Source organism: Quercus suber, unplaced genomic scaffold, assembly GCF_002906115.3.
Source record: "Quercus suber isolate HL8 unplaced genomic scaffold, Cork oak 2.0 scaffold_9, whole genome shotgun sequence".
NCBI lineage: Eukaryota > Viridiplantae > Streptophyta > Magnoliopsida > Fagales > Fagaceae > Quercus > Quercus suber.
In genome coordinates this window covers 2189339-2215314 of record NW_027069475.1, presented here as the reverse complement: position 1 = coordinate 2215314, position 25976 = coordinate 2189339, and the positions used below count along the sequence as shown (strand labels likewise).

General features: G+C 32.1%; 2 protein-coding genes across 2 annotated transcripts; both read right to left on the bottom strand.

The window, feature by feature from the left end:
• Positions 1-10041: 10041 nt before the first annotated feature.
• Positions 10042-15717, bottom strand: LOC112020197 (linamarin synthase 2-like). Its single transcript, XM_065776904.1, has 2 exons — positions 15044-15717; positions 10042-11140 (listed from the first exon to the last, which is right to left on the bottom strand). The coding sequence occupies exons 1-2, from the start codon at positions 15549-15551 to the stop codon at positions 10209-10211; spliced, it is 1440 nt and encodes a 479-aa protein (XP_065632976.1). The 5' UTR covers positions 15552-15717; the 3' UTR covers positions 10042-10208.
• An 8917-nt stretch (positions 15718-24634) lies between these two features.
• LOC136069144 (B3 domain-containing protein At2g24670-like) lies at positions 24635-25635 on the bottom strand. The gene is made up of 2 exons (XM_065777353.1): positions 25540-25635; positions 24635-25279 (listed from the first exon to the last, which is right to left on the bottom strand). Exons 1-2 carry the CDS (start codon positions 25633-25635, stop codon positions 24635-24637), a joined length of 741 nt encoding a protein of 246 aa, XP_065633425.1.
• Between the last annotated feature and the right edge of the window lie 341 nt (positions 25636-25976).

The following is a 25976-nucleotide window of genomic DNA, read 5'->3' as shown; positions in this document are numbered from 1 at the left end:
GGATTTGTGCTCCCCACCAATTGTGAGGCATCGATTGCATGCAAGTAATGTATAAAATAATTTTCCCCTAAGTAGGGGTGTGCATGGGTAGAGTTTGAATATTTTTCAACTTTTTCGGATTGATAAATATCCAACCCAACCCAACCTAATTTGTTTCCATTTCATCAAGTTTAACATAAAATAAAAAAAAATAAAAATAAAAAAAAGGATTTTTATTCAACTATTTAAGCCCATTATTCAATAAAATATTACAATGTATACAAATGAGCGTGACTAAGACTAGAAATCTCAAAATAATTCAAATTAAAAATTTAATCAAAATAAAAATCCAAGATAAATCAAACTAAAAATTTGAAATGCACATTTGTGGGGTTGAGTTAGGTTACATGGATTCAAAATTTTACCTACCCAAACCCAACCTAACCCAATTTTAAAAGAATTTTACAACCCTACCCAACCCAATCCATCAACCCATAAAAAATAAGGATAAGATATCAATTTGGGTTCAGTTGAGTTGGGTTATTGGGTTGAATGCACCATCTCTAGAATTCTGATGTGATTCAGCAAGTTGTTAGTACCCATTATATGCATTGTTAGAGGTCAATTTCTTATCATTACCTGATCATAATTATACATATGCAGAAGAGGTTGCACAAACATTATTTCAACACTTTTTTTCTTTTTGAGAAAGAACATCATTTCAACACTGATTGAAAAAAAAAAAAATAATAAAGCCTAATATTTCATGTTAGTGTTTACATTTTATGTGTGTGTACAAACATGTTGTGTTAACACATTACAATTATTAAAAGAAAATATAGATTAGAAAAAGGATAGGAATCGTATAAGAGATTTCATTATCTTGCAATGATGAAGTTGTCTAAAAAAAAAAAAAAATCTTGGACCAGCAATATGTGGACAGGACACGAGCTCAGGTGTCCCCATTGAACTCCAGAAACGAAAGTCAAGAGAAGTCACCTTCTACATTCAAGATTCTACTAATGAAAATTTCATTTTTGGATTATTATCAGGTTTCCATGGGGCTGGGGCAAATCTTGAGACTCTCAATCTATTTAAATATCAATTAAATAATTTATTAACTAGTAATTATATATATGATTTTCTTTCACAATTTTTTTTTTTTAATTTGTTAACAACTAGTATATAATATATCAATAAAGCAACACCTATACTACTATCAATAAAATAAAATAAAAAGCGAAGTTCTATCTAATAAAAAACGTGACCACCTATATTATAATTTTTTTCCTTTCATAAAACCCAAGCTACACCACCCCCAAACTAATGATAATTAAAATAAATATGGACCGTGTAAAAACTTAAAGCTAAGCTAAACAAAAATAACTGATTTATATACCCTTGGTAGTGGTAGGAGACAAAGAAAGAAATCAGTGTTAAAGCTAGTTTTCACCTATAAAAGCTAGCAAAGTGAGTGAGAGAGGTTTTTTTTTTTTTTTTTTTTTTTTAACACAACTCTAAAAGGATCGGAGAAGAAGGTCCAACACAACTATAAAGAAGAAGCTTTAAAAAATTATTTTTAGGTAAAAACTTACACTCAATTTGGTCTCTACATTTTAGTAGCAGTCAATTTGGTTTATCTTATTTTCAACTTGTAACTAATTTGGTCCCTATTGTTAACTTCCTAACGAAAAATGTCTATGTGGCAAACAATTTGCATTGTTAGTGCACACGTGGCTATAATAATAATATAAAATCAAATAATTAAACATTTAAAAAGCCACCTAAGCATTTTAATGAAAGAAAAAAAAAGGCCACATCAGATAAAATATTCTGAAAAAATTATTTTAATGAAAAAAAATCAAAGAAAATGGATTTTTAATAAACTTCAATTTTTTTTTTCTTTTGTATTCTTGCACTTTTTTAACTACCAAACACAATACCCAGCAAGCAAGAAACAAGACACAAATCACACATTCACACATTTATCAAAACTATACACAGATCCAACAAGAAGCATCCGTGTTATGATCATATTTGTGTTATAAAGCTCAACTTAGGTTTAATATTCTACAAATCTCATTGTTGCAATACTGACTACTCAGATTTTCTCTTCTTCAACAAATAGAAGTCATGATGAATCACAAGTACCGATGCAACAACAAACCCACTCCTCCAATCACAATAGTAGCTGTTTGAACTCTCAGATTTGAACAATTCAAGGGTTTTCAAAAGATGAACAATTCTCAAGCACGGTGTTCATTCCTTTATCTTATCCTTATCGCCAAGTACGGATAAATCTTCAAAGTTTTCAAACTATTCGCTTTGATAATAAGCGGACCGAAGCACTGATAAAGCTTCAAAGTTTTCAGATTACTGTGTTGCTTGCTGGATATAGTGTTCGGTAGCTAAGAAAGTGAATGAATACAAAAAGAAAAGAAAATAAATTGATTCTTTTTTTTTAATTCATTTTATTTGATTTTTTTTTTTCAAATATTTTTTTCAATTTTTTATTATTTGACATGGCCTTTTCATTTTCATTAAAATGCTTAGGTAGCTTTTTTTAATTTTTAATTATTTGAATTTAAATTATTATTATAGTCATGTGTGCGCCAACAATGCAAACCGTTTACCACGTAGATATTTTCCATTAGCAAGTTAACAGTAGGGACCAAATTGGTCACAAGTTGAATATAACATAAACCAAATTGACTATTATCAAAATGTAGGGACCAAATTGAATGTGATCCAAAAATGTAAGGACCTAAATAGTGTTTTCGTCTTATTTTTAATGCTTTAAATCTCAAAATAAGGTTTGAGATTTTTTATTATTATTTGTTTATTTCAATTTGTTTTGTTGCAGAGAGAAAGAGAGGGTAAGTGATTTTCTAGCTTCTATGTGTGGAAGACTATAAGTTCTACACTCTAGAACTCCCATATAGAGAAAACCAACCATTGGTTATACCTTTTTTTTTTTTTTTTTGAAAATATCATTGGTTTTTTTTTTTTATAGAGAAATATTATATTCACAATATTTTTACAACACTTTCACAATAAATTATAAGTAACAAGTTGTTATGATTTGTTATTGGTAGAAAAAAAAATGATTTTAGCGGTAAGTTTAAATTAAAACTAATAACAACTTACCACCTATGATTTATTGTAAAAGTATTGTAAAAATGTTATAAACGTAGCACTTTTCTTTTTTATATGAGTGATATGTTTCATCAATCACAAAAAAATAAAATATTTATTAGGAGGTCCAATCATATTTGTTGGGGCAAGCTTTGATTCTTAGGTGCAAAAGATAAATAGATTAAGACCCAAAGAGCACAATACAATAAATTTGTAAAGAGTAGGCTAAAAAGTAAGGCTTCAACAAAGTGGACAACGCCCTTTAGGGGCTAAAGATGATAAGAGAGCAAGGAAAGACAATGAATAGAAAAATGTAGTGTAGAAATTCTTTCTTGGCGATGTCCGAGGAGAGTGGTTCTTGAATATATTTCTCTTAGATTTGATTACAGTTGCTGCTCTTAATTCTACAGTATTTTCTCTACAGATTTCCTGCTGCCCCCTTTCCTTGGAGGGTCTCTCACATTATATAGCTCCCTTCAGGTAATCTTGGCCCTCCATTTGTTGATCGTTTAGTCCACTACTTGAGTGCTTATCCCATCAGACACCTTCCTAAACCCCTTGTGAGTTGCAGCGGCCAAGGCAATACTATTCAGGTATCTTCTCCACATAAATGCAATCAAGAGGTTTGGTAGAATGCATTAAATGTCGGGGCAGCCACCATCCCTTCAATTATGTCAAGGATAACCCCCTCTCCGAGGCTTTTTCTCAACAATAGGACCTCCTCTGACAATGTGCCACTGATGTGGCCTTACTGTCCTAGCGTGTGGCCTCCTCGGCACAATAATGGACTCCTTGGCCATGGATATGACACGTGGCACAGGTACCTTATTCAAATTCTTATGACCCACAATATTCATTGCCAATAATTTGTTAGGTGGTTGATAAAAGTTGTAATTTTAGCATTTTTATTTTTTTAAAAAATTATTTTTTTTATGTATTAACTAAAAGATGTTTAATTAATACTCTTACAAGTAATGATACATCCTTATTGCTTATTAATCAGTAGCAGGGTCTTTTTACATATGGGGGCCTTAACGCAATTGCCACAAGTAGATCGAAAGCCCATCACTTCCGCCTCGGCCTTGTTCCCAAGGTATACCAAGTTGACTAGTTTATATTTGTTTTCAATGTCATCCTTATGTCCAATTTTATCAAAAGTTGTTAACTCCTCTCTAACAACAATGTTTTGTCTCATTTTACAATTTTTAATCCCAAAAAGCTTCTTGTGCTTTTTTAAGAAAAATTAAGATTTTATCTCTTTCACTCTCTTATTTTCTTCACCACCTCCCTCTTTTCTTCTTTTCCAATTTTCTCCCAACTGGATCTTTGCCACGGTAAGGATGTCATAGCAGATGAACAAAAGGTGTTCACATAGCCATCCTTTCAATAAATCTAAGACTATAACTTTTCCCACAACTTGATGAAGTGGTTATCTATGAGTAATAAAAAGTCACTTTTACATAAACTCACTACTTTTTTTCTACCACTAGCAGTCAACCACTTTAATAAGTCATGGAAGAAGTAGGGTTATAAATGAACCAATTCATTCATAAACAACTTAGGCTTAACTCAATAAAGAAACCCATTCATGTTTATTTATTTATACACAAGCCAAGCTTAAGCCTTAGATATAAGCTTGTTTAATAAATGAGTTGAGACCAAAAAGAAAAAAAAAATTGTTCATGAATAGACTCGTGGACATTTGGGCTCAATACAAAATAAGTTGAGCTTAGACTCATTTATGAGCATGGTTATAAGCTTCATATGAGTATGATAATTCTTGTGTTGGATTAGAAGCTCAAAACCTTGATATTGAACTCAAGCTCAGCTTGACTAATAAATTTAAGCCAAGCTCAAACTGTAGACTTTTTGACAAGCTAGAGTTCAAACATGTATGTGTTTTAGGCTCATTAATGCTCGTTCATATTTGTTAATACAAAAGCTAAATCATGTTTGTTTGTTTATAAACAAGCCAAATTTGAATTTTAGTTTTAGGCTTGTTTAATAAACAACCTAAGCCCAAAAAAATAAATTGCTCCCGAACAGACACAATACAAAATAGGCTAAACCTAGACTCGTTTATTTTACCCTTAAGTGATTTGATTCCCCCAATTTACCAAAATTCAGGAATGCTTAATTGGGAACTAAGGGGAAAAATAGGTATTTTGTGGTATTTCTTAATCCTAGAAAATTAAAACTTCTGTTGGTTTTGAAACCCAAACTATTCAAAGAACCGAAAAGTGGAGAGGTAAGATTTTTGTAGTTGGAGTAAGGTAATCTAGTCTTAATTGTATATAAATATATTAACCAGGACATATTATGGAACCTCTAGAACTAAGATTCTAGCCCTGCCAACAAAGAAATTCTAACTACTTTTCAAGTCCTGCCAGCAGCGAGCAAAATTCTAACTACATTTTACAAAACAAAGAGGTGATTGGTGGAAGTGGAACATAAAGTGAAATAGTAAGATTGGAGTAAATATTTTCAGAAAGATATTGTTTCAAAGAAATTAATCCATAACTCAATTAAAGACAATAGAAGCGTTAATTTTCATTGATTCAACTTGTTGCTTTGTTCTTACTCAGCTCCCTTAAAGGCATCGGGACACGTGTTCAAAACTAGACACGTGTTCGCATCTCAACATGTCTAATGGAACTAGCCACTGGACAGAGGCCTTCCCCCCCCCCCCCCAAACAATAGAAACTTTGTAATCATTAATGAATACATTCTCACATTTTCTTAGTAGGCAAAAAAAAAAATTGATATTAATAACCAAACAACACCTTAGCTTTTCTTTAGTATTGTTTGCGTGGTTTTTGGTCATATGTTGCATTTAATTCTCAATCACAATAGTGAGTAATTGGAAAGGTAATGTTTCGTTTATTTATTTATTTATTTATTTTTTGGTAATGTTTCATTTACTTTTCTTTTCTTTTTTTAATTTCAATTTATAACGTCCGCTAGCTATCATCAAACCGAGACACCAATCGATTTTTAGTATATGCGAAGATTAAACCTCAGATCTCTTATTCAACCATTAGAGACTTTACCAGTTGAGTTAACTAGAACCCACTTGTTTTACTTACTTTAGACAATCATTTTCAAGATTAAATCTATAGCATTTTTGAAAATGGATTTTTTTTTTTTAAAGAATACATTTCCACGGATTTTTGTAGTAAAAATTCTTTTCATGGCCAAATTTCATGGCTTATTAAAGTATTTTTCAAGAAATCCAAATTTTAGGGCTCTTGAGACTTCATTTATAAAATACATCTATCAAATGATTTAGTTTGAAAATATTTTTTTAGAGTTTTATTTAGAAATCAACTTGAACAACCTTTTTGATAACAAATTTTAAAGCAAAGCTTTAGGAAGCTTTTTGAAAAGCATTTTGTAAAACAATTTAATAAAAGCCTTTTGAAAACACTTTTTTTAGAGAGTTCCTTTGGACCAAGCCTTTTATTTTTTGGTGGGATTGTGTTTGTGATGATAACTAAAAAGCTAGCATATCAACACTTCCACCCATGAGAAATCATTCAAGAATTACAAAAGTTCAAATAAATGAATAAATATGTGTGTGTGTGTGTGTGTGTTTTTTTTTTTTTTTTTTTTGGGGGGGGGGGGGTGGGGTGGGGGAGAAGGAGATAAAAATCACACATTCATCTACTCTGTAACATCAGTTCAATATCCATATAGCTATATACATATGAATATAAAAATCAAAGGACTTAAAATAAATAAATAATAGGTGCATATATCTCAATATCAAGATCTAGATATTTAAACACATAGAGTATGATTATATAAACTAAAAGTATACAAAGATCAATATAGATAAATTTATTCACAAAAAGCATAGATCGACACCATGGTTAAAACTCTATACCGATGGATCTATCAATATATGATTGTGTACATCAAGGTGTATGTGAGAATATAGGCATATATGGAAGCAATAATATAAGAGCATAGTTAATACGTTAATCTAAGTTTAGAAGCATAGAGATAATACACTACTCACATAGCATACATAAAGTATTTTCTCAAAAAAAAAAATACATAAAGTAAAGAAAAATATGAAATTTATTAACTTAAATGGAAATCTAGACTAATAAAGCAATAAAAGGGGGTAAGAGGCTTACTTTAGGGGTGATTAGAAGGCTAAAGAGGCCTTTATTTGGTGCTGGAAATTTTAGGAAAAGAGGATTTGGAATCTTAGGATTAGATTAAAAAAAGATGATATTTGATGATGGGTAAAGATTGATGATCAAATAAATGGGGAATGGGGGAAATATTTAAAGGGAAATGGGTTGGCCATTAGGCTCAACCCTACCATGAGCCAGGCATATGGCAGGGCTGGGCTGGGTCAGCTGGCCATCTCATTTTTCTACAAGCGTCTAGGCCTTTTCGGTCCCCATTTTCTACTCTTTCGGATCATATCTTTGAGCAGCTGTTTGGAGGTCTTCTAGGACTTGGATTTTGTGTTCTTGCAATCCTTAAAAAGTTCTTGCAGTCCACTTTCTAAAGGTTCCAGCTTTATTCAATTTAGAGCAGCGGTCACGAAGATAGTCCAGTTGGAAGCCGATTTTTGCCTATATTTTGCATGCGATATCTCTCAATCCAAAAACGATATTGTCAGAGCCATTTTTTCTTTGACATACATAATTGATCCTAATTCAATGATATTCTGGATTTTTGCATAAATTATGGCTGAAACAAAATAGTTGTTTGTGTGAAGACGCCCCAAAAAACAACTTTTGGTCCCCAAAAAAAAAGTGTCATTAATTGGAAGGATTTTGATGCCTATTTTGTAAATATGTTTGTTTTATTGTCCCAATACTCTGATTTAGCAAGTTGGAGGCTTCGGAAAATGGTGATAAAATCATGATTTTGCATAAATTTCCACTTTTTTTTTTTGAATATATTCTTTTAATTCAAGTAAATTGAAGTTCACAATGAGACATTTTCAATGACTCCTCACTTGAACTAATTTGTGGTCATTTTCAATGGCTGTTTTTTATTATCAAAGATTCAATGTTTTCGTAATATCTTTCGTGTTTCGACTACAATTTGGGCTTGTGAACTATCATTTTAAAGATAATTTCATGATCTTTAACATGATCACAAATTTATTACGATTGGATGGTTTAAATTTTGGTCAAATATTGACTAAACCTCAATTTGGGTTGGTCAAACTTAGTTAAAATAAGTCAAATAATTTGAAATAATGATTAGGTTAAAGTAAATTGGAATTTGGTGGTTAGATGAATTTGGAGCTAATTTTAATGTCGAACAACTTAGTCAAACACAATCAAATTTAGTTAATTAAATAAGGAAATTTGGGATTTTGAGCTCTCGAACCATTGAAATAATTTATCCAACAACTAATTAGGACAAATCAATTTATTTCATGTAATATTCCTTATTTTCCACGTTAGAATTTTTTTTTTTTTTTTTTTTGGATTTCAAAGCTCAAATTGACATTTTGGCATGGAAATCGAGGTCAAACAAAATACAATGTCAACATCTCCCAATTTCTATTTCTTCAACCTTCTCCTCCTGTCCTCTCTTAGTATCGATTCCCTTCTCTCACTACTTGTGTCTTCAGTAATTCACTTTTCACCACAACACAGAGGTGACTCCAACGAGACATGGGAAGGTTGTTACAGCTCTGGTCAAAAATTTTCCCAACCAACATGCATGAATCGAATGCAACAGTGACATGCAATACTAAGAGATTGGCGTCACATCAGTCCTTGCAGCAGTGCAATTTTGGGATCTCTAATGTGACCTCTGCCATGACAAATGAGCTAGATTTTGGTGTGGTGCTGGTGGCATGGTGGTTTGGGTCTCAGATTCACTAGAGCTTGGGTTCTTTTCTGTCGAGTTGAGATCTGTGGGCATATGGATGGGTTTTTTTCATGGCTTGGGTATTGGGTAGAGGGATTTTGTCAAGTGGCAACTATAGTGGTTTTTGGCGATGCTTGGGGTGAAATTGGTGTTGTGTTGTGATGTAGTATAGGGGTTTGTGGTGGCGGCAAGGTGGTTGAGGGTGGTGACGGCAGTTGAGATTTTGTTTGTGGTGTTTTTTGTTTGGCTTGAAAATCTAAGTTTGCATATGGGTGGGTTTATGGTTGAGAAAGAGAAAGGATAGGAGTTGTGGGTTGGTGGTGGTGTTGTGACTTTAGAGTAGAGATTAGAGTGAAAGAGATGATTTGACAAAAATATTAGTAAAATATTAGATGAAGAAATGGTATTTGAATAAAATAGATAGTTGAATGAATAATCTAATGTTGGTGTTTCTGAAAAGTGGTTATGCAAAATAGAAAAAGTAAGTTCTTCTACTAAAATAAACAAAAAATTTTGCACATATAGATTCGAATATTTTACTATCTCTAGAGCTACACGAATTGTTTCCAATAGTACTTGATACATAAAAAAGGGGAAAATCGGTATTTGGCCCTAATTTACAAACTATGCAGCAAAATGCCTCTGTTTTGAAACTATTTAGCAAAATGCACATATTTTTGAAAATCAAGTTACAGGTGGAACATTAGCTATGCATATTTTGCCACTTAAATGTTTTTGAAAATTTAAGTGAAACTTCCACTTAAAAATATACATATAACTCGATTTTGTTAAAATTGAGTTTAAAAAATAATGACATTATGCTAAATAGTTTCAAATCATGAGGATTTTGCTACATTGTTTGTAAATTAGGGGCAAAAGCCCATTTACACTATAAAAAGATCCCTAGTTGTTTTAGTTTTGCCTATGACATTCATTGTATATTTACTTAATTACCAACTTCACTAATATATTTGAAGTTTGGATTTACTTTTTAAACAATATTGAATTTATTTATTTAATTTTATAAAAAAAATTGTGGTTAACAATACCATAAAATATTTATGAAAACATCTAAAATCAAGGAAATAAAACCTTAAATTATAATCTTCAAAAAATTACATAATAAAAATTAATAGGTTGAACCCATGTTCTGTTCTACTACACCAATGGGGAAATATGATCTGATGGTATTATTATAGATGTAAACATAAGATTATAGTTTTCTCACAAGACATCTTGACTCTTCACTCACCAACTAGGAGAGCCTCCTTAATTAATCTTTCAAAGTTCTTATATGATGATCCTCCAAAATCAGTTGCTTCCATTGCTTTCTTCTTCCATTCCCTAGCTTTTTGCCTCATGGCATGTCCCTTTTCCCCTTCCATCATTTCCTTAACAAGTGCTTCAATCTCATGACGTTTAACATCCTCCTTAACCTCTACACCAATCTCCCAAGTGGTACAAGCATACCGACAATTTGTCTGTTGCTCGGCAAAGAAAGGCCAACAAATAATAGGCACGCCAGCAGATACACTTTCCAATGTAGAATTCCAACCACAATGTGTTAGGAAAACCCCTATGGATGGGTGTGCTAGCACTTTATCTTGGGGGCACCAACTTGTTAACAATCCCCTATCCTTAGTCTCCTCAAAAAATTCTTTAGGCAAGATTGCTGAATCTCCCATTACCAAATCAGGCCTAACTATCCATAAAAATGTGTGCTTGCTATTCGCAAGACCCCATGCAAACTCTTTCAAGTGTTGGTTTGACATCACAGTTATACTTCCATAATTTACATACACAACTGAGTTTGGTTCCCTTTTATCAAGCCATTGGAGACATTTGGAGTCTTCTTTCCATAAGCTTAAACCTTGAGACATGAAATGGCTCTCAGGTACATGCCGACCTAGTAAGTGAAGTGGGCCTATACTGTAAACATGAGGGAATTTGGCTAAAAGTACTTCTAGGACTTCATGTTCAAACTCCTCGAATGTATTGAAGATGATCGCGGAAGAATTTAAGCAATTTTGTACTTCTGATCCCAGAAAATCAAACATTGTTTCAGTAATGTCAGTAGTTCTAATAAAGGTAGGAAGGTCCTTGAGCCGGATGTTTTTCATTCCCGGGATCCAATTTATTGGTTTGTCAAGTGTTCCATCATCTTTGAAGCTTTCATCTGTAACAATAGAAATATAAAACAATAAGTCTAGAATCACAACTTTTCTCATAAATTGTTGATGCAATAAGTTGTTAACGATTAATAATAAAATGGTGTCAATAGTGAGTCTATATGAAAATCAATAATCACTTCTCCACTCAACAATATTGAAAATGTTGTTTAAGTAATATTGAAAAATGTAGTTTATAGCATTACTCTAGACAGGAACAAATTCATGCTTGGACCAAGGGAGGCCAACCACTAGCCCAACGCTAAACCATCCTCCCCATTTCAATATTTTAATTTTTGTTAATAATGCATATTTAAAATTTGTCATCATCCTCCCCAAAATGACTAGTTAAGTGGCAATTAGCACTTCTCATAATCACTTATAATCCACCTAGTAAATATCTAATGTTGGACTCTATACATGCTTACACAACACACACATAATCACTTATAAACATAAAATCCACCTAGTAAATATCTAATGTGAGACTATGTACACGCCCACACAACACACATGGTGTTATACCATGTTTGTTCTAATATATATAATTTGTAATGACCTAAAAAGAGAACTAGTCACTTATTTGTTACGATTAAGAATCTTTGTAATCACTTATGAACTTAAGATTCACCTAGTATACACCTAATGTGGAACTCAGCGCATGCCTATACAACTCACGCTAAAACAATCAAATCCAATCAAATACGCACAATTTAGGTATCACACTTTTCATCTTATAAAATAAATTAGTCCAAATAAGTTTTAAAAAAATGTTATAGTCTAATGTGTGGCCATCCTCTAAATAAATAAATTAATTAATTAACGTAAAACATTTTTAAAAATTGTTTTCATCTTTTAGTATTTGTAAAGAAGATTCTCTTTCTTAATCGATTGAAAATTATAAGGTTTGTATATATTTTTTTATGATTTCTTTTTGAATTATATCAAACGGTTTGTAAGAATAAAAATATCATTTACTTACTAACTTGTTTATAGAGTGATTGTACTTATAATTACTCTTTTTTTTTATCACAACTACACACACAAAAAAAAATGCATTTTCAATAATAAATATTGTCAAAACTAAGTTTCATAATCTAAATTACTATTTGATTTTGTACTTCCAAAGGAAAATTATTCTGAATTTAGTATATTTAAACAATTATAGATTATTTTTGGGATTTAAAAAAAAAAAACTAATTTTAATAGGACAAATGATTGATTTAAAATGTCTTCTGAAACAATTATTCTATGTCTATTTTCTAATTTTCATTTTTCTAATATTGAATGAGTGCTAGTTTTATTTTATTTTTTTATAGGATAGTAGGATACTTAGACATGAATTTCATTATATTTTTTCATTCTTGAATTTTTTTTTTTTTTTTTTTCACGTTTTGGCTTTCCAAAACCTAAAAATCCTGGCTTTATCTTTGACTCTAGATTATATGCTTTTAGAAAATATTGTTAGAGTGATTCTTAATATTTCAACTTTTACAAACCGAAATCATCTTGAATGAAAAAATTGCATGTCCCATATGTAATTTTTCAGTATATTAAACATTTTTCTTGTATCTTGTCAACGAGAATTTAACTTTGTAAACATATTTTTTGGGACATAAGATCATTACTACTCATTATTGTTGTAGAAAAGAATAAAATTATTATCACAAAACAAAGAAATTAAAAGTCCCATTCTCATAATATAAATGATGGCTAGGAAAGTTAGGAATTGTGATCCCTTAAGAAACTATCCTGATTTATAAGCTACAGGTCTACACAACAAAGTATCCCTCTCCCATTCCTTAAACTTTGATAAAACAAAATATGATCTTAGGTTTCATTATGATGAGGATAGGTTTATCTTAATTAGTTTTTTTCTTTTCTTTCTTTTGGAGAATCATCTTAATTTAGTTAATAATGCTTATGAAGGGATTCAATTTATTGATCAGCGATTGGCTATACAGAGTTTCATAACCGTATATATATATATATACACAATTCCTTTCTCTCATTAATTAGACCAAAACTAGATTTTCATATAAAATTTTCCTGCAATTACTATATTTTACGGCTACGTCTCGCTTTTCTTTGATTTCTCTAGTAGATCATAGCATAACCTTTTTTTCCCCTTATAATCCACATTCGCCAGAAATATTAAACTAAATGCGATAGACGACAATGACAATCAACAATTAAAGGTAACTTTAAATATATTCAAGTAAATAAAGAAAAAAAAAAGCAATTTTACACATTATTTATCCCATGAACAAAAGAAAATCTATTATGTATACCACAGGAGTTAGATCTCATATGTATTTAATACATGTATGTATCTACTTTCTTACATGGTGTGAGTGTTGCATTTATCCAATACATCATACATGTATATATCTACTCTCTTAAATGAGATGGAAACCACCCTCATATGAGAGGGTAGATACAAATTTTTTATTCATAAAATACCACCTCCTATTGAGAGATTGCTTTTGTAAAATAGATGTGTATTATTATTTCTAATTTTGCGGACTTGAAGTATGGATAGTAAATACTTCTCATAATTTTTTTTTTTTGCAAAATAACTCACTACTTGTTACATATAATACCACCTCCTATTGAGAGATTGCTTTTGTAAAATAGACATGTTATTATTTCTAATTTTGCGGACTTGACTTTGATGTAACAAGTAGTGAAGTTATTTTGCAAAAAGAAATTATGAGAAGTATTACTATCCATACTATAGGACAAATTACTCCGACTCTTGGACAAGAGAAAATATCTCTCTTATGGAACAATACACCACTCCTATTTGATGGATCTCACACATTTATGAGACCCCATGTTATTTAATTATTGAAAAAAAAAAAAAAAAAAAAAAAAAGGTCCTCATGTTATTATGAAATGAGCATTCCATAAGGCAATTTTATAAGATAATTTTTCCTCTTATAAAGAAGTTGCGTTCATGAAATATAGCAATCCACTGAGAAAAAAAAAAACACGAATTTGTTTGATTTTGTTATAGGAAGTGGAGTTTTAGTTGTAGCGTTTGTTGTAAAACTTTTGGTATTATAAAGAACTGTAACTAGAAAGAAATAACATTTAGAGATTTGACAAACTACAAAGCTACACTACTTTTAGAGTTACTATTCTGAGATGATCAGCAATGACACCATACCAAATCGATATTCAAGATTGAGAGAAAGTGAGGGTTGTTTTGGCAAAGAGAAATATCGAGACGGGGTGATGGTTCAAAAATTTAACTTAAATTAAGAGCATTTATTTCACAATTAAGATTACTTTATGACATTCTCACAAGATTGTACTTCATGAATTTAATAGTATACAAAGTGCTAAATGCAGTTTTTTTTTTTTTCCCAAAATTTAGAATTAAATCGGAAAAGGTTATAATTTTATATAATGGCCGTGGATAATTTGGATAATTCACCTTTTATTTTATTAAAAAAAAAAAAACCAAACAAAATCTTATAAAATATAATAAAATTTTATTATTAATTAATTATGGGAAAATATTGGTTGATGAGATCTCAGTCTCACTTGGCTGTTGCGAACTCACCAATATTTTCCAGGTTTACAATTCTTAATTAAAGTCTTATGAACAACTTCAGGCTGGATGGCTACTTACATAATGTAAGTTACATTGCACTTGACAAAGACAGTAAATGAGAAACTTATGAACAGGGGGACTTAGTATATATGCCCATTAAGCTATTTAAGCTTAGAGTGGTAAGTGATAGATATGCTCAGTAACCTCATACTACCATCTGAGTTACAGTTCAATTAATAAAGTTGTTTATAGTCGTCTGATCAGTACCATTGGTGTGGTTAGAAAAATATAATATGAATTTGATCTTTAACAGTTGTACTAACAAAAACAAAAAAATTGTTCAAAGTACCTTTGAATGGAAGAATGCCTCTTTTGATGAGTTCAGCGAAGTTGAGACATCCCATAAAGCCACAAGCTGAGGCAGGCCAAAACTGAACCTCTGGGATGCCTAATTCTGCTCCAGCTTTAATAGCAAAACTCATGATGCCATCAGAAACTATGCAAGTAACCAAAGGCACTTCAGAGGATGAGTTGAGCTTAAGCACTAGCTCTTTGAAAGGGGCCACACAGTTTTTTCTTGTGGAATCACATAGTGCTGGGATATCTTGAGTTGCATCACGATCGGACGGTGGCAACCCGTCTGGTATTGTTTCAAACTGGAAATCAGGTAGCCCCTTTATGTATTCAAGTCCTTTGGATCGGATTAAGCGTCTGTGGTTGAACTCAGTATTGACAAAGGTTATATGGAAGCCCCTTGAGTGAAGGAGCTTGGCTAATCGCATCATGGGTGATACATGGCCTTGTGCTGGGAATGGGACACATACTGCATGGGGCTTTGTAGCTCGAACTGAACCCATATCACTTGCAAATTTTAAGCTATATTTTTTTTTAAGGAATCAAATTTAAAGGGCTTGTGATGATACCTTTAGGCTCTATGCCATTTTATAGGAAAAATCTGTAGCACCTATAGATTTTTTTGATAAACTCATCGGCGGGGAAAATTATTCACTGTCACATGAGAGATAGTGTTACTATTAATTATTCGAAATACTGAATAATCAACGTAAGCGTGTCTCCTTTAATGTCTTATGCAATTATTGCAATGTCGCAAGTTGGCCCAGCATGAAAGCTGGTTCTGTACAATCACTGTGTGCGCAGAACGTGAAAGAGTGTCCCCCCCCACCCCCCCACCCCCTAGGAAATACATTCTAAAGCTTTACTCGTTACACTGCTCCAAGACCAAGAATTTTGGTAATGTAAATGGTTCAATCCTAATTTGGCATGTAACTATCAGAGTATCATGCCATTTTGCATATTCATTTTCTGCTGGCAAATGCAAGACAATTTTTCCTGATAACTTCTTCAAACTTGAAATCTAAGGACTAAATAGTATTTCCTTCCCTACCATGTGTATACTTGATAATCAATGGTGTCATGCCCTATAAAATAGATAACAAGAAACTCCAATGACACTAGTTTGTAATGAGTGAATTATTATTATTATTATTTTTTAATTATAGTACCCTACTAACTCAGATGTTGACAAATATGGAATTGGTGGTGATGATGTATATGCAGGTTGGGGTGATGATGATGATGATGCTTCATATGCAGATGGTGATGTATATGCAGATGATGATGATGATGCATATGCAAATGATGATGTATTTGTAGATGATTATGCATATGCAGATGTATTTGCAGATGATGATGTATTTGTAGATGATTATGCATATGCAGATGTATTTGCAGATGATGATGCTTCATATGCAGATGTATTTGTAGATGATGATGAATATGCAGATGATGATGATGATGCACATGCAAATGATGATTATGATGATGATGATTGGCTTGACTACAGAAGATGACCCTCATGTCCTGTTTATACTTTGACTAGCTATTTTCCATAGGATGAATATCAATTGAGGCGTTGACAACTAGATGTGCACAAGCAATTCAATAAGATGTTTTAAATTTGTATTTGGTTCAATTTCAATAATTTGGGAAGTTGTTCAAGTGGCATATCTTATCATCTTGTTTCAAAAAGAAAATGGAGTTTTAAGATTTATTTATTTATCTATTTTTAAAGGGGGTCTAGCTCTTGACAGATAAGGAGTTTTATGGTTTTTGTTATAATATTTTTTTGTTGGATGAATTTCAAGTGGGCTAGTGCTATTGGATGGCTTGCGAGCAATAGTATCAGGTAACTTTGTCACATATCTGCCTTCTATTTGTTTTTGAGATAATGTTTATGAAACAATATATTACTTGCAATTCAAAAGGAGAAAGTTTCAAACAAGTTCAGTTGTAAAGTAATATTCTTTTTAGATTATAAAAGAGCCCTATACATTCAAGAGGAAATGTCCTGTTAGAGAGTGGAAGGGACTCTCACCAAAGTTATTCCCCAGAAAACTATCTCAAAACTCTCGTTTGCCCCTGACTCTGACCTGAACTTGACCCACCTGACATAAACGAATCTTTTGGATTTGGAATGGAGATGAGACTTGAGAGATAGAGACAAAGCCAAAGGTGGCAGGGTTAAGTTTAGAGTTAGGAATTAGGATTAGATTTTTATTTTTATTTTAATAGGTTTCTGATCTCCCAATCTATGTATACTATCAGTGGCGACACCACGTTCATTTCAGGGTGTTCCCAAAAAAAATATTATATATAATAATTAAATTTTTTTTTTATTTGTTTACCCTTTAAAAAAAATTAGGAACAACCTCAATCAAAGTTAGGAACACCCTAAAAAAATTTTTATTTGTTCTACTTTCAAGCCAAAAAAAAATTTTTTTGAACTAAAATCTAAAATATATATATATATATATTGTAACAGAGTAAGCGGCAAGCCCACTGATTCTCAAAAAAAAAAAAACAACGGACGGCAAGCCCAACATCAAGCCCACCGCAAGCCCAACAGATGGTCCCACTGATTCTCAAAAAAAAAAAAACAACGGACGGCAAGCCCAACATCAAGCCCACCGCAAGCCCAACAGATGGTAGCAAACCCAATAACCCACGAATTCTCAAAAATATATAAATAAATAAATAAAGTACCTAACCTAATATACTGAAATTAGATCGGGCCTCAAACACTTCACACTTCACAGACGCAAAAACTTCATAGACGCAACAACCAACAGAATGGATGACGGAGTAGGAGATCGCCAGATCGGACCTCAAAGGCTCAAACTCGATCTCCCATTCAAACGGAAGCTACACCTCGACGTGCTGCCCCGCTTGCCCAATCGGTCTTCCTCAGTTCCTCGCCTCGCCAGTGTGCCTGACGATGCCGCGCCTCAGGTATTTCATCTCTGTGACTCAGTCTCAGTCTCTTTGCTCTTTATCTGATTTGAAGAGGGAAGAATGAAAGTGAAAAAAATGATATTATGAAATCACTGACTCAGACTCTCTCTCACTCTTTCTCTTTAAGACTTTGAACTATGATGGTCATTTGTCTGTTGCTTTTGCCTAGTTTACTTTATAAATTTTTATTAATATTTGCCCTATTTTTGGAGTTATCCGTCTGTGTTGGTGTAGGTGAGATAAATTAATTGTCTTTTAGTGTTGGTGTTGGTGTCTTTTGGTGAGAAACAATTAATTGGCTTTATCTGATTGGTTCTAGTTTTGTGAGTGGGGCCATGGGGGCATTGGGGCTTGTCTGGCGAATGGGGGCATGGGGCCAGGGTAAATGCACATGGGTGTGTGGCTGTGTGCTAGTGCAATAGTGCAACTAATAATTAATAAACAATCATTTAATTAACCAATAATTAATTGGAGGAAGCAACTAATAAACAATAATTAATAATTTAATTAACTAATACATTATAAAAGACAAACAAATTAAATTATGTTACTATGTTAGGCTAAACAATAATTAATAATTTTATAATTAATGAAACAACAATATTAGATTAAGTTAACATGAATCTAATTTAAAATTAAAATCTACTAATTTGGTAGACAAACTTCGACTAGCCCGAGCAAACCGTTTCTAATTACCAAAAGAAATAGTATTAGCTCTATGAATTTTGGATGCCAGTTGTAAAACAACTGAATTTCCCCTGGCTTGTATACACGGTTTCATTTGCAGCATACGAATTCATATCAAATGAATTAATATATGATACAGCAGCTGTGTGACACAATCTATATCTACATACACTATGGCTTCTTTCAATTTGCAGTGTGAAAAAAAAGGGGAGCTGATGTCAGAAAATTTTGATGGAAATGGCAGGTCTGTTGGTTGGAAAACATGGGATTTGATTCGGCAGCCTAAGCAAAAGTGGGGAACTGGGTTTCAGAAAGTTCAAAGAATTTAATCAAGCCATACTTGCCAAACTAGGTTGGATGGTTGCTTTTGACCACATCCTTTGTTTCAAGTGTTAAGAGGCAAGTATGGCCATATAGCAAGAAGTGGCAAAGGTGGTTGAAGGGAAAGGACTCTTGTTATGGAGTGGTTTTGAAAAAGCTATAATAAGTGCATGATATGTAGGTGATACTAATAGCATTGATATGTAACAAGGTCTTTGGATTCCATGGTTCTAGGCATTTAAAGCCAACCCAAATAGTAATCTGGATTTGCAAAGGGGCCTTTAATTGTAGATGATCTTATAAACAATGAGGCTCGAGGTTGGGTTGAGGCATTGATTAATAACAGTCACAGCCATTGTGATATGCAAGAATATGTAATTATTTTGTAATGCGATATAATATATAATTTATTTTCTAGAATATTTGTAGGATCATATTCTAGAAAATATTTAATCTTAAGTGTATTAAACTATTAATTTAACCCTTTACAAAAACAGACCAAGGCCGATGTTTTTAATTATTATTTTATACTAAAATAAATGATGCCATATTGTTTTCTTTCTCAAATAATTTTATGTTTACTTAAAATAAAAAAATTATAAATATTCACCGTTTTAAAAATTTTCATATATTTACACCAATTATAAGCTTTGCAAAAAAAAAAAACTTAAGAAGTTTCGAACCCATATATATATATATATATATATATTTTTTTTTAATTTGATTATAGTAGGTTATATTTAAGAACCAATCCATGTTTGCACTTTGCAAGAATTGGCCCACCTAAGGAAAAATTTGGACCCTCAGTACGTGTACATTAAAAGTTTGCTCTCATTTTTTTACTTTTGTTTTGTTTTTTTCTTTTTAAATGTCAAAACCCGTCATTAAAATCATAAGAAAAGCACTCGTACAATCATCAAGAGGCCATGCTTGGACATTTGGCTTGTTGTCAGATGCAAATTCAGCACCACCTTTTATATTGATTTGCTTTTATTATTTTGGCTTTGACCATAGCGAATAATTTTTTGTGTAAAATTTAGATATAAGGGACAATATATTAAGTTCTTAAATTAAATTCAAATATATAGTTGCATTGCATTTAATTATTTTTGAAAATAATCACTTTTTTTAATTTTATTGGTGAATGCAACTAAGTTTTTAAATTTAATTGACTTGATGTACTATACCTAAGGTGCTTTAACCAAGTTTGACCTTGAATTTTTGTATTGGCTTGTTTTAGAAGCTTCACATTTTTATCCTCATATCTCAAAACTCTTACACAAACCAACTACCCTATTTCCCAAAGGCAAAAGCCTCTCATGATTTCATCACTTTCATCTAATGCTCTCACATTCTTACTTAAGTCCTCCCTCTTCTTTAATAAAGAGTTTCTTATTGAACATAAGCAATAATGACATTAAAATCTTGAGAGGTGCATACAAATGGAAAATGTTAATTTTTGAAAAGAATAGTAGTTTGTATTGTAAAAGAAATCACCCAAAATTTTACAATGGAGATTATAATGGGTGGATTTTTATTATATGAAAGACTATCATGCAATCATAACTTTAATGGAAGATACTGAATCCTTATTAAAATACTTGTTAAATATGTATGTAGCAAATTAAAAAACTCTTAATCCTCAATAGAGTTTAGAAAGATGCAAAAGTCTCATGTAAGATAATTTTGTTGATGTGTAACTTTTGTGAGTATACATACAGACATATATAAACCAAAGCTCAAAGAAAGTGTAATTAGATTCTATAATTGGAGTTTAATTTTGCGCCATTTATCTAATTAATTTTTTTTTTTTTTTTAATCTAAGTGCCCAATGACTTATTGACAACACACATCTCAAAAATCAAGGAGACCACAATAATTACATTCATTCACCTAGGTACACTCTCCCTCTATCTCTCTCTCTCTCTGACCTTTCCATTCTTCAATTTGTCTCTCAAATTCATAATTTAAAACCAAACTATATTTCTCTTGCTACGATCTTTAATTTTCAGCCTTAACCTCATAGGATACGTATATCTTTAATAGTTACTTCTTTTCAGGATATGTTAGACCGACCAAAGACAAATAGGTTTCAATATTTTAAATTTTTTAGACATAATAGAGACTAAAAAAAAGGCAATGTTGTGGAAGTGATGGATACTTGGTTAGGGGACTCATTCTCTAACCCTGCATCACATAACCAAAATATTGTTCATTGTAATTTGTGACTTATATTCCAATATTAATGTCACATTGGTAAACTACTAAACTGTATTTGGTAGACTACAACTTTTATTAAATCCAAAGGCAGAGCAATAGAACCTGCAAGCCTCCAAGATAGCAGAAGGTAGATTATTCATATTATTGCTTCGTAGTTTTATGGACAAAATTTTCCTTTGCTATTTTCGGGCAAATTATATAGCTTTATGCCCCTCTTCCCAAACTGTAAAGCTCTAAAGTATATTCTTACATAGTTTTGTCCTATGTATACCCATTAGTTTTCAGGGGTAGAATTTTGGGCCATGTTGAGGTTAGTTCTTGGTATAATTTATTGATATAGTGCTTGAATCGTCGATTTTCAATGGACCCATGTTCAATTCTAGCATAAAATCAAAGTTATTCGTTTGTAGGCCTGGTTTGAAATTTGTACATAAAGATATAGTGAGGGTTTGAGTGATAAAAATGTCATTTATGTAGTGAATTTGGGCTTCTTTCTAGTAGAGAGTTGGTGAAAGAGTGGGATTGTTTTGGCAGTAAGGTTTGTGGGGTTTTGGTATTTGAGCGTAGGGGAGAATGTTTGCAATGGAAGCTACGACTACACAATTTCCTTCTAATATAAATTCTTTTACTGTATAAGATCACGCATGAGTGGGTTTGCGTTTGTACATTTTACACAAATTAGTCGTGTTTGCTTTCTCTGTGAGATCATTTATTGGGCTTTTGGAACATATATGAGATCTCAAAGTAGACCAAAATTTCCAATGTCTTTTGCAGGATTAACATCAATAATATGCATTTTCAGGTTTGTGTTTTTTCCTGTTTTTACAAATGTTTTTTTTTTTTTTTCGGTTCGTTTTTCTAAGATTTAATCAAATGTTAATTTTAAAATCCAAATCAGTTGTGACAAAAGTTAGGTTTTTCTTTATTTATTTTATATCTTTAATTGAATAATGACTTGGCATTAAAAAAAAATTATAACAAAATGTAGAAGTGTTTTAGATTTTATGTTTTCATTTTTTTTTAAAGAACTCTTTTGTGTTTTATTTCAATTTTGTTTCCAATTTTTATGCCTTTCTAAGATTCAACAAAGTATCAATTTTTGAGGTCTAAATATCTAATTCCATTTCAAGGCAAACCCAAAAAACTCTAAATTGTCTCATGTATTGATAAGTGGTATAGCTATATTTGTTTAAATTTTGTCAAGGGGCATAGACAACTTTATAAATATCATTGTCTCATGGTATCACTAATATTGTATAAATTTTGTCGAGTGTCATAACTACCTTTGTAGATATCATCATTCTATAATTAAAAGACTTATGTTCTTCCTACTAGGGCTGATTTCAATAAAATTTATTAAAAGCTTAAATTGTCTCACATAATAACAAGTGGCATAGTCAATTTGGCATACGTTTAGCACATAGCATAGCCAATTTTGTTAAAATCATTGTCATACTACTAAAATACTTTTTGAAAAAAATTTACTTCTCTAGAAGGAATTAATGTTCATTATCCTATAACTAAAGAATTCTTAAACAAAATTTACTTCTCTTTAAAAAATGCAAAGAAGTTTTGGCACCGCCACAATTCTTACAAAAAAAATGATAATGTCGAAGAATTAACACAAACAAAAATAAAATAAAATAAAAATATCAAGTGTTGTTATATCTTATTAATAGAATTTTATCATGATTTTTAGCTAATCCTATGACTTAAAGAATTTTACATATTTTGACAAAAATAATAAATAAAATAAGATATAAAAATAACCCCTAACACCATTAGAATTGACAAATTCCTGTGTATAAGCACATATTACTAGTTAATTTGATAGTTTAGTCTCGGCCTCCCAAACAAAAATTCCTATATCCGCCCTTAACTTTGAGTCTCTAAAAAAACAAAAAACAAAGAAAACAAATGAGGATGTGAAGAAAACCATAATTTGAGGTCCAAAAGAGAGGGACCATTATTCAGGTTATGCATGACACAGAAAATTCAGCCTAAGTTTTCTTCCTTGAGAGTCCCCAAAAAGGGAAGCGACACGTTTTTTTTTTTTCTTTTTTCTTTTTTTGATAGGGGAAGTGGCACGTTGAGACTTGAGCTAGAAAGAGTCCTCAAAGCTTGGATTGAAATGCATTGAGAGCTATTATCAGGAGTGGACGTCATAAGTTGAAACTTTCTAAAAAAAAGTGGTTACAATAGATTAAAATGAGTCAATGAGATTCAATGAAGAGGGGAATATGCTTTATATTATATGCTTTTGAAGTAACTCATTACATTAATGCTTTGATTAATTTTGGTGCATCAATCCATTCATCCATGCATCATCATCATCATCATAAAAACAATACTCCGTAATTTTTACGAGTTTAGAGTCCACAACAAGTTTAGAGATGGACCTGATTTTTGGTAAAGGTCTTGATCGCATCAAATGATGTAAACTTTCTAGCAATTTTGATTAGTAATAATTGTCTTGAAGACTGAAAATCCAATCAATCAAATATTCTTCGTAACATACAGAATTGAGTGTGGAATATCAATGTGTCATCAATCAATAATGCGTCACTTGAGAGTTTGGTATAATGAATGGTTTGGTACTTTAGTGGTTATTTCCTTTCATAAATAGTTTGTGTCAAATTTTACATTTTATCAAAAGTATTAAAATTCATAGGATATTTTATCCACAAAAACATCATGGTATAATAATGAATGATTTCTAGGCTAATTACCGTAAGGGTGAGATGTCTAGTGTCTAGAGTCTAGACTAATTACCATCAAGAGTCCCCAACAACATTCATACAATTGCAATTAATAATAATATTATTATTATAATACTAATAAGTAAACCTCAAAAATCAACACAATTGTTATCTATTGGAGGAAATTTCATTTTGTGGTCAAATACATGCACAAGGATTTAGAAAATTTGCAACTCAAAACTTCAAAATTCCTAAGGAAAACGCTAGAATCACTGCTTTTACCACAATTTTTGTTACAACTTGTCTATGTGGCAAGTTGTGAGTGGTGAATTCATATGAGTCCACAAATCCACCACTCATAACTCTCCACGTGGATATGTTGTGGCAGATTTATGGTAAAAGTTATGATTATAGCAAACTCAATTTGTAAACACCATCCATAACTAAAAAAACATAATATCCATAACTGTCATACCAAATTCTCTTACACAAGCTGAGCCATACCTAAGAACAGAGTAACCAAAGTAGAACAGACTCAACTATCAGTATCAGCTATTAGGGTGATTATCAAAAAGTAATACCTTTTTTTTTCCTGCAAGAAATACCATTGTTTTGTTTTTTTGGGTAGCCTATCACAAACTAAACAACACTCTATTTAAAATGAAACAGCAAAATAACTAGTAAACATCACGTTCAGAAATCTAAAGCTTAACTAGGGCCAAGTGGACAATTTGGTTGACTTTGAAGGACCACAGCTGTATGATGTTGTCAGCTTCAAGTCCATTGTCAACTGCAACCTTTTGCCACCCAGAGCTGAGTATGTAGGACTTGCTGCAACCCAACTTCCACTTCTTCAAAACGATTGTTGATTTTGCAAGACTGGGCTCTATCAAGGGGACCTCCATTCCTTTGTAATTGATTCCATTTGCTTCCCTTTGCTCCAGAATGGTGTGGTCCTCTTGGCTGAGAAAGTCAGTCCTTACTTGACCCTTTGGTATGGAAAGGCGAGAAAAGTGAGGCTTCATATCGGTTTTGGACAATCTTTTCTGGATAACAAGCTTCAAATCTTGGCCGTTTAGCCCGTTAATTTTGTCCTTGAATTGGGTGGGCAAGCAAGGTGGTGGGTGAGGACTAGCTCTCCGAGTGACTCTGGGTCTGGGTTTGGGTTTGATCCGCTGCCTCTTGGGTTTGGGTGGCTTTTCTTTAGATAGCACAGAGTCAGATTGGTTTGGACTGGTGATGAGTGAAACGGCATGAGCAAGCACAGACAAACCCTCAAACTTGTGATGATGATGATATTTGTTGGGAGACCCCTTAGCTTTGTCTTTCCACCGTTGGCTGTAAACCTGCAAGCAAAGTATGAAAATTGCTTGAGTTCCTCGTAAATTATGATGTGAATAAATACATAGTAAATCTTATGCTAACCATTAAACATTTATATTAGAATAAGAAGCACGGAAACTTTAAAATCTTGGCTCTTTTGATAGCCTGTAAGTTAAATTTAGGCTTCAACTTTACATATTTGTTGAACAAACAAATATAAACTAGTGCTTCATGAGTGGAGCTCAAGCTTTATATCCATCACAGTAGTAAAAGTAAAACTCACACTGGAAGGAGGCTTTGATCTTCGTCTGTGAGAACCCCAAGTGGGTTTGAAGAGAAACTTAGAACGAAACTCACAGACGGTAATAGGCTTGTCCATGCTAATTGAGAAATTTGAGAAACAGAGACGCAGAAAGCAATGAGAAAGGGAGAACAAGGCAGCAAGAGAGAAACCAGAGGAAAAAAAAGGGATTGCTTAGTCGGTTGGTGTGAGAAAAACCAAAGTCTGGGCCTCTTTATAAAGAGCTTGATAGCATCATTCATATTTGATGAGATATACGGGAGATTCCTTTGAAAAAGGAAAACAGATATATCAAGTGAGTCCCACATCGAACATACTAAACTTTATTAACAACTATAAAATATTTGAATTGGGAGCCGTATGGTACGACGGGACAATCCACGTAGATGTGGAGGAATATGGTAAAAGAACTTTATAAG

What these genes read in the sequence shown, in the direction of transcription:
- LOC112020197 (XM_065776904.1), bottom strand. Translation starts at nt 15,551, where the DNA reads ATGGGTTCAGTTCGAGCTACAAAGCCCCATGCAGTATGTGTCCCATTC. An exon ending in AGGCATTCTTCCATTCAAAG is followed by an intron (nt 11,141 to 15,043) that starts GTACTTTGAACA and finishes CTATTGTTACAG; the next exon opens with ATGAAAGCTTCAAAGATGAT.
- LOC136069144 (XM_065777353.1), bottom strand. Translation starts at nt 25,635, where the DNA reads ATGGACAAGCCTATTACCGTCTGTGAGTTTCGTTCTAAGTTTCTCTTC. An exon ending in GATCAAAGCCTCCTTCCAGT is followed by an intron (nt 25,280 to 25,539) that starts GTGAGTTTTACT and finishes CTTTGCTTGCAG; the next exon opens with GTTTACAGCCAACGGTGGAA.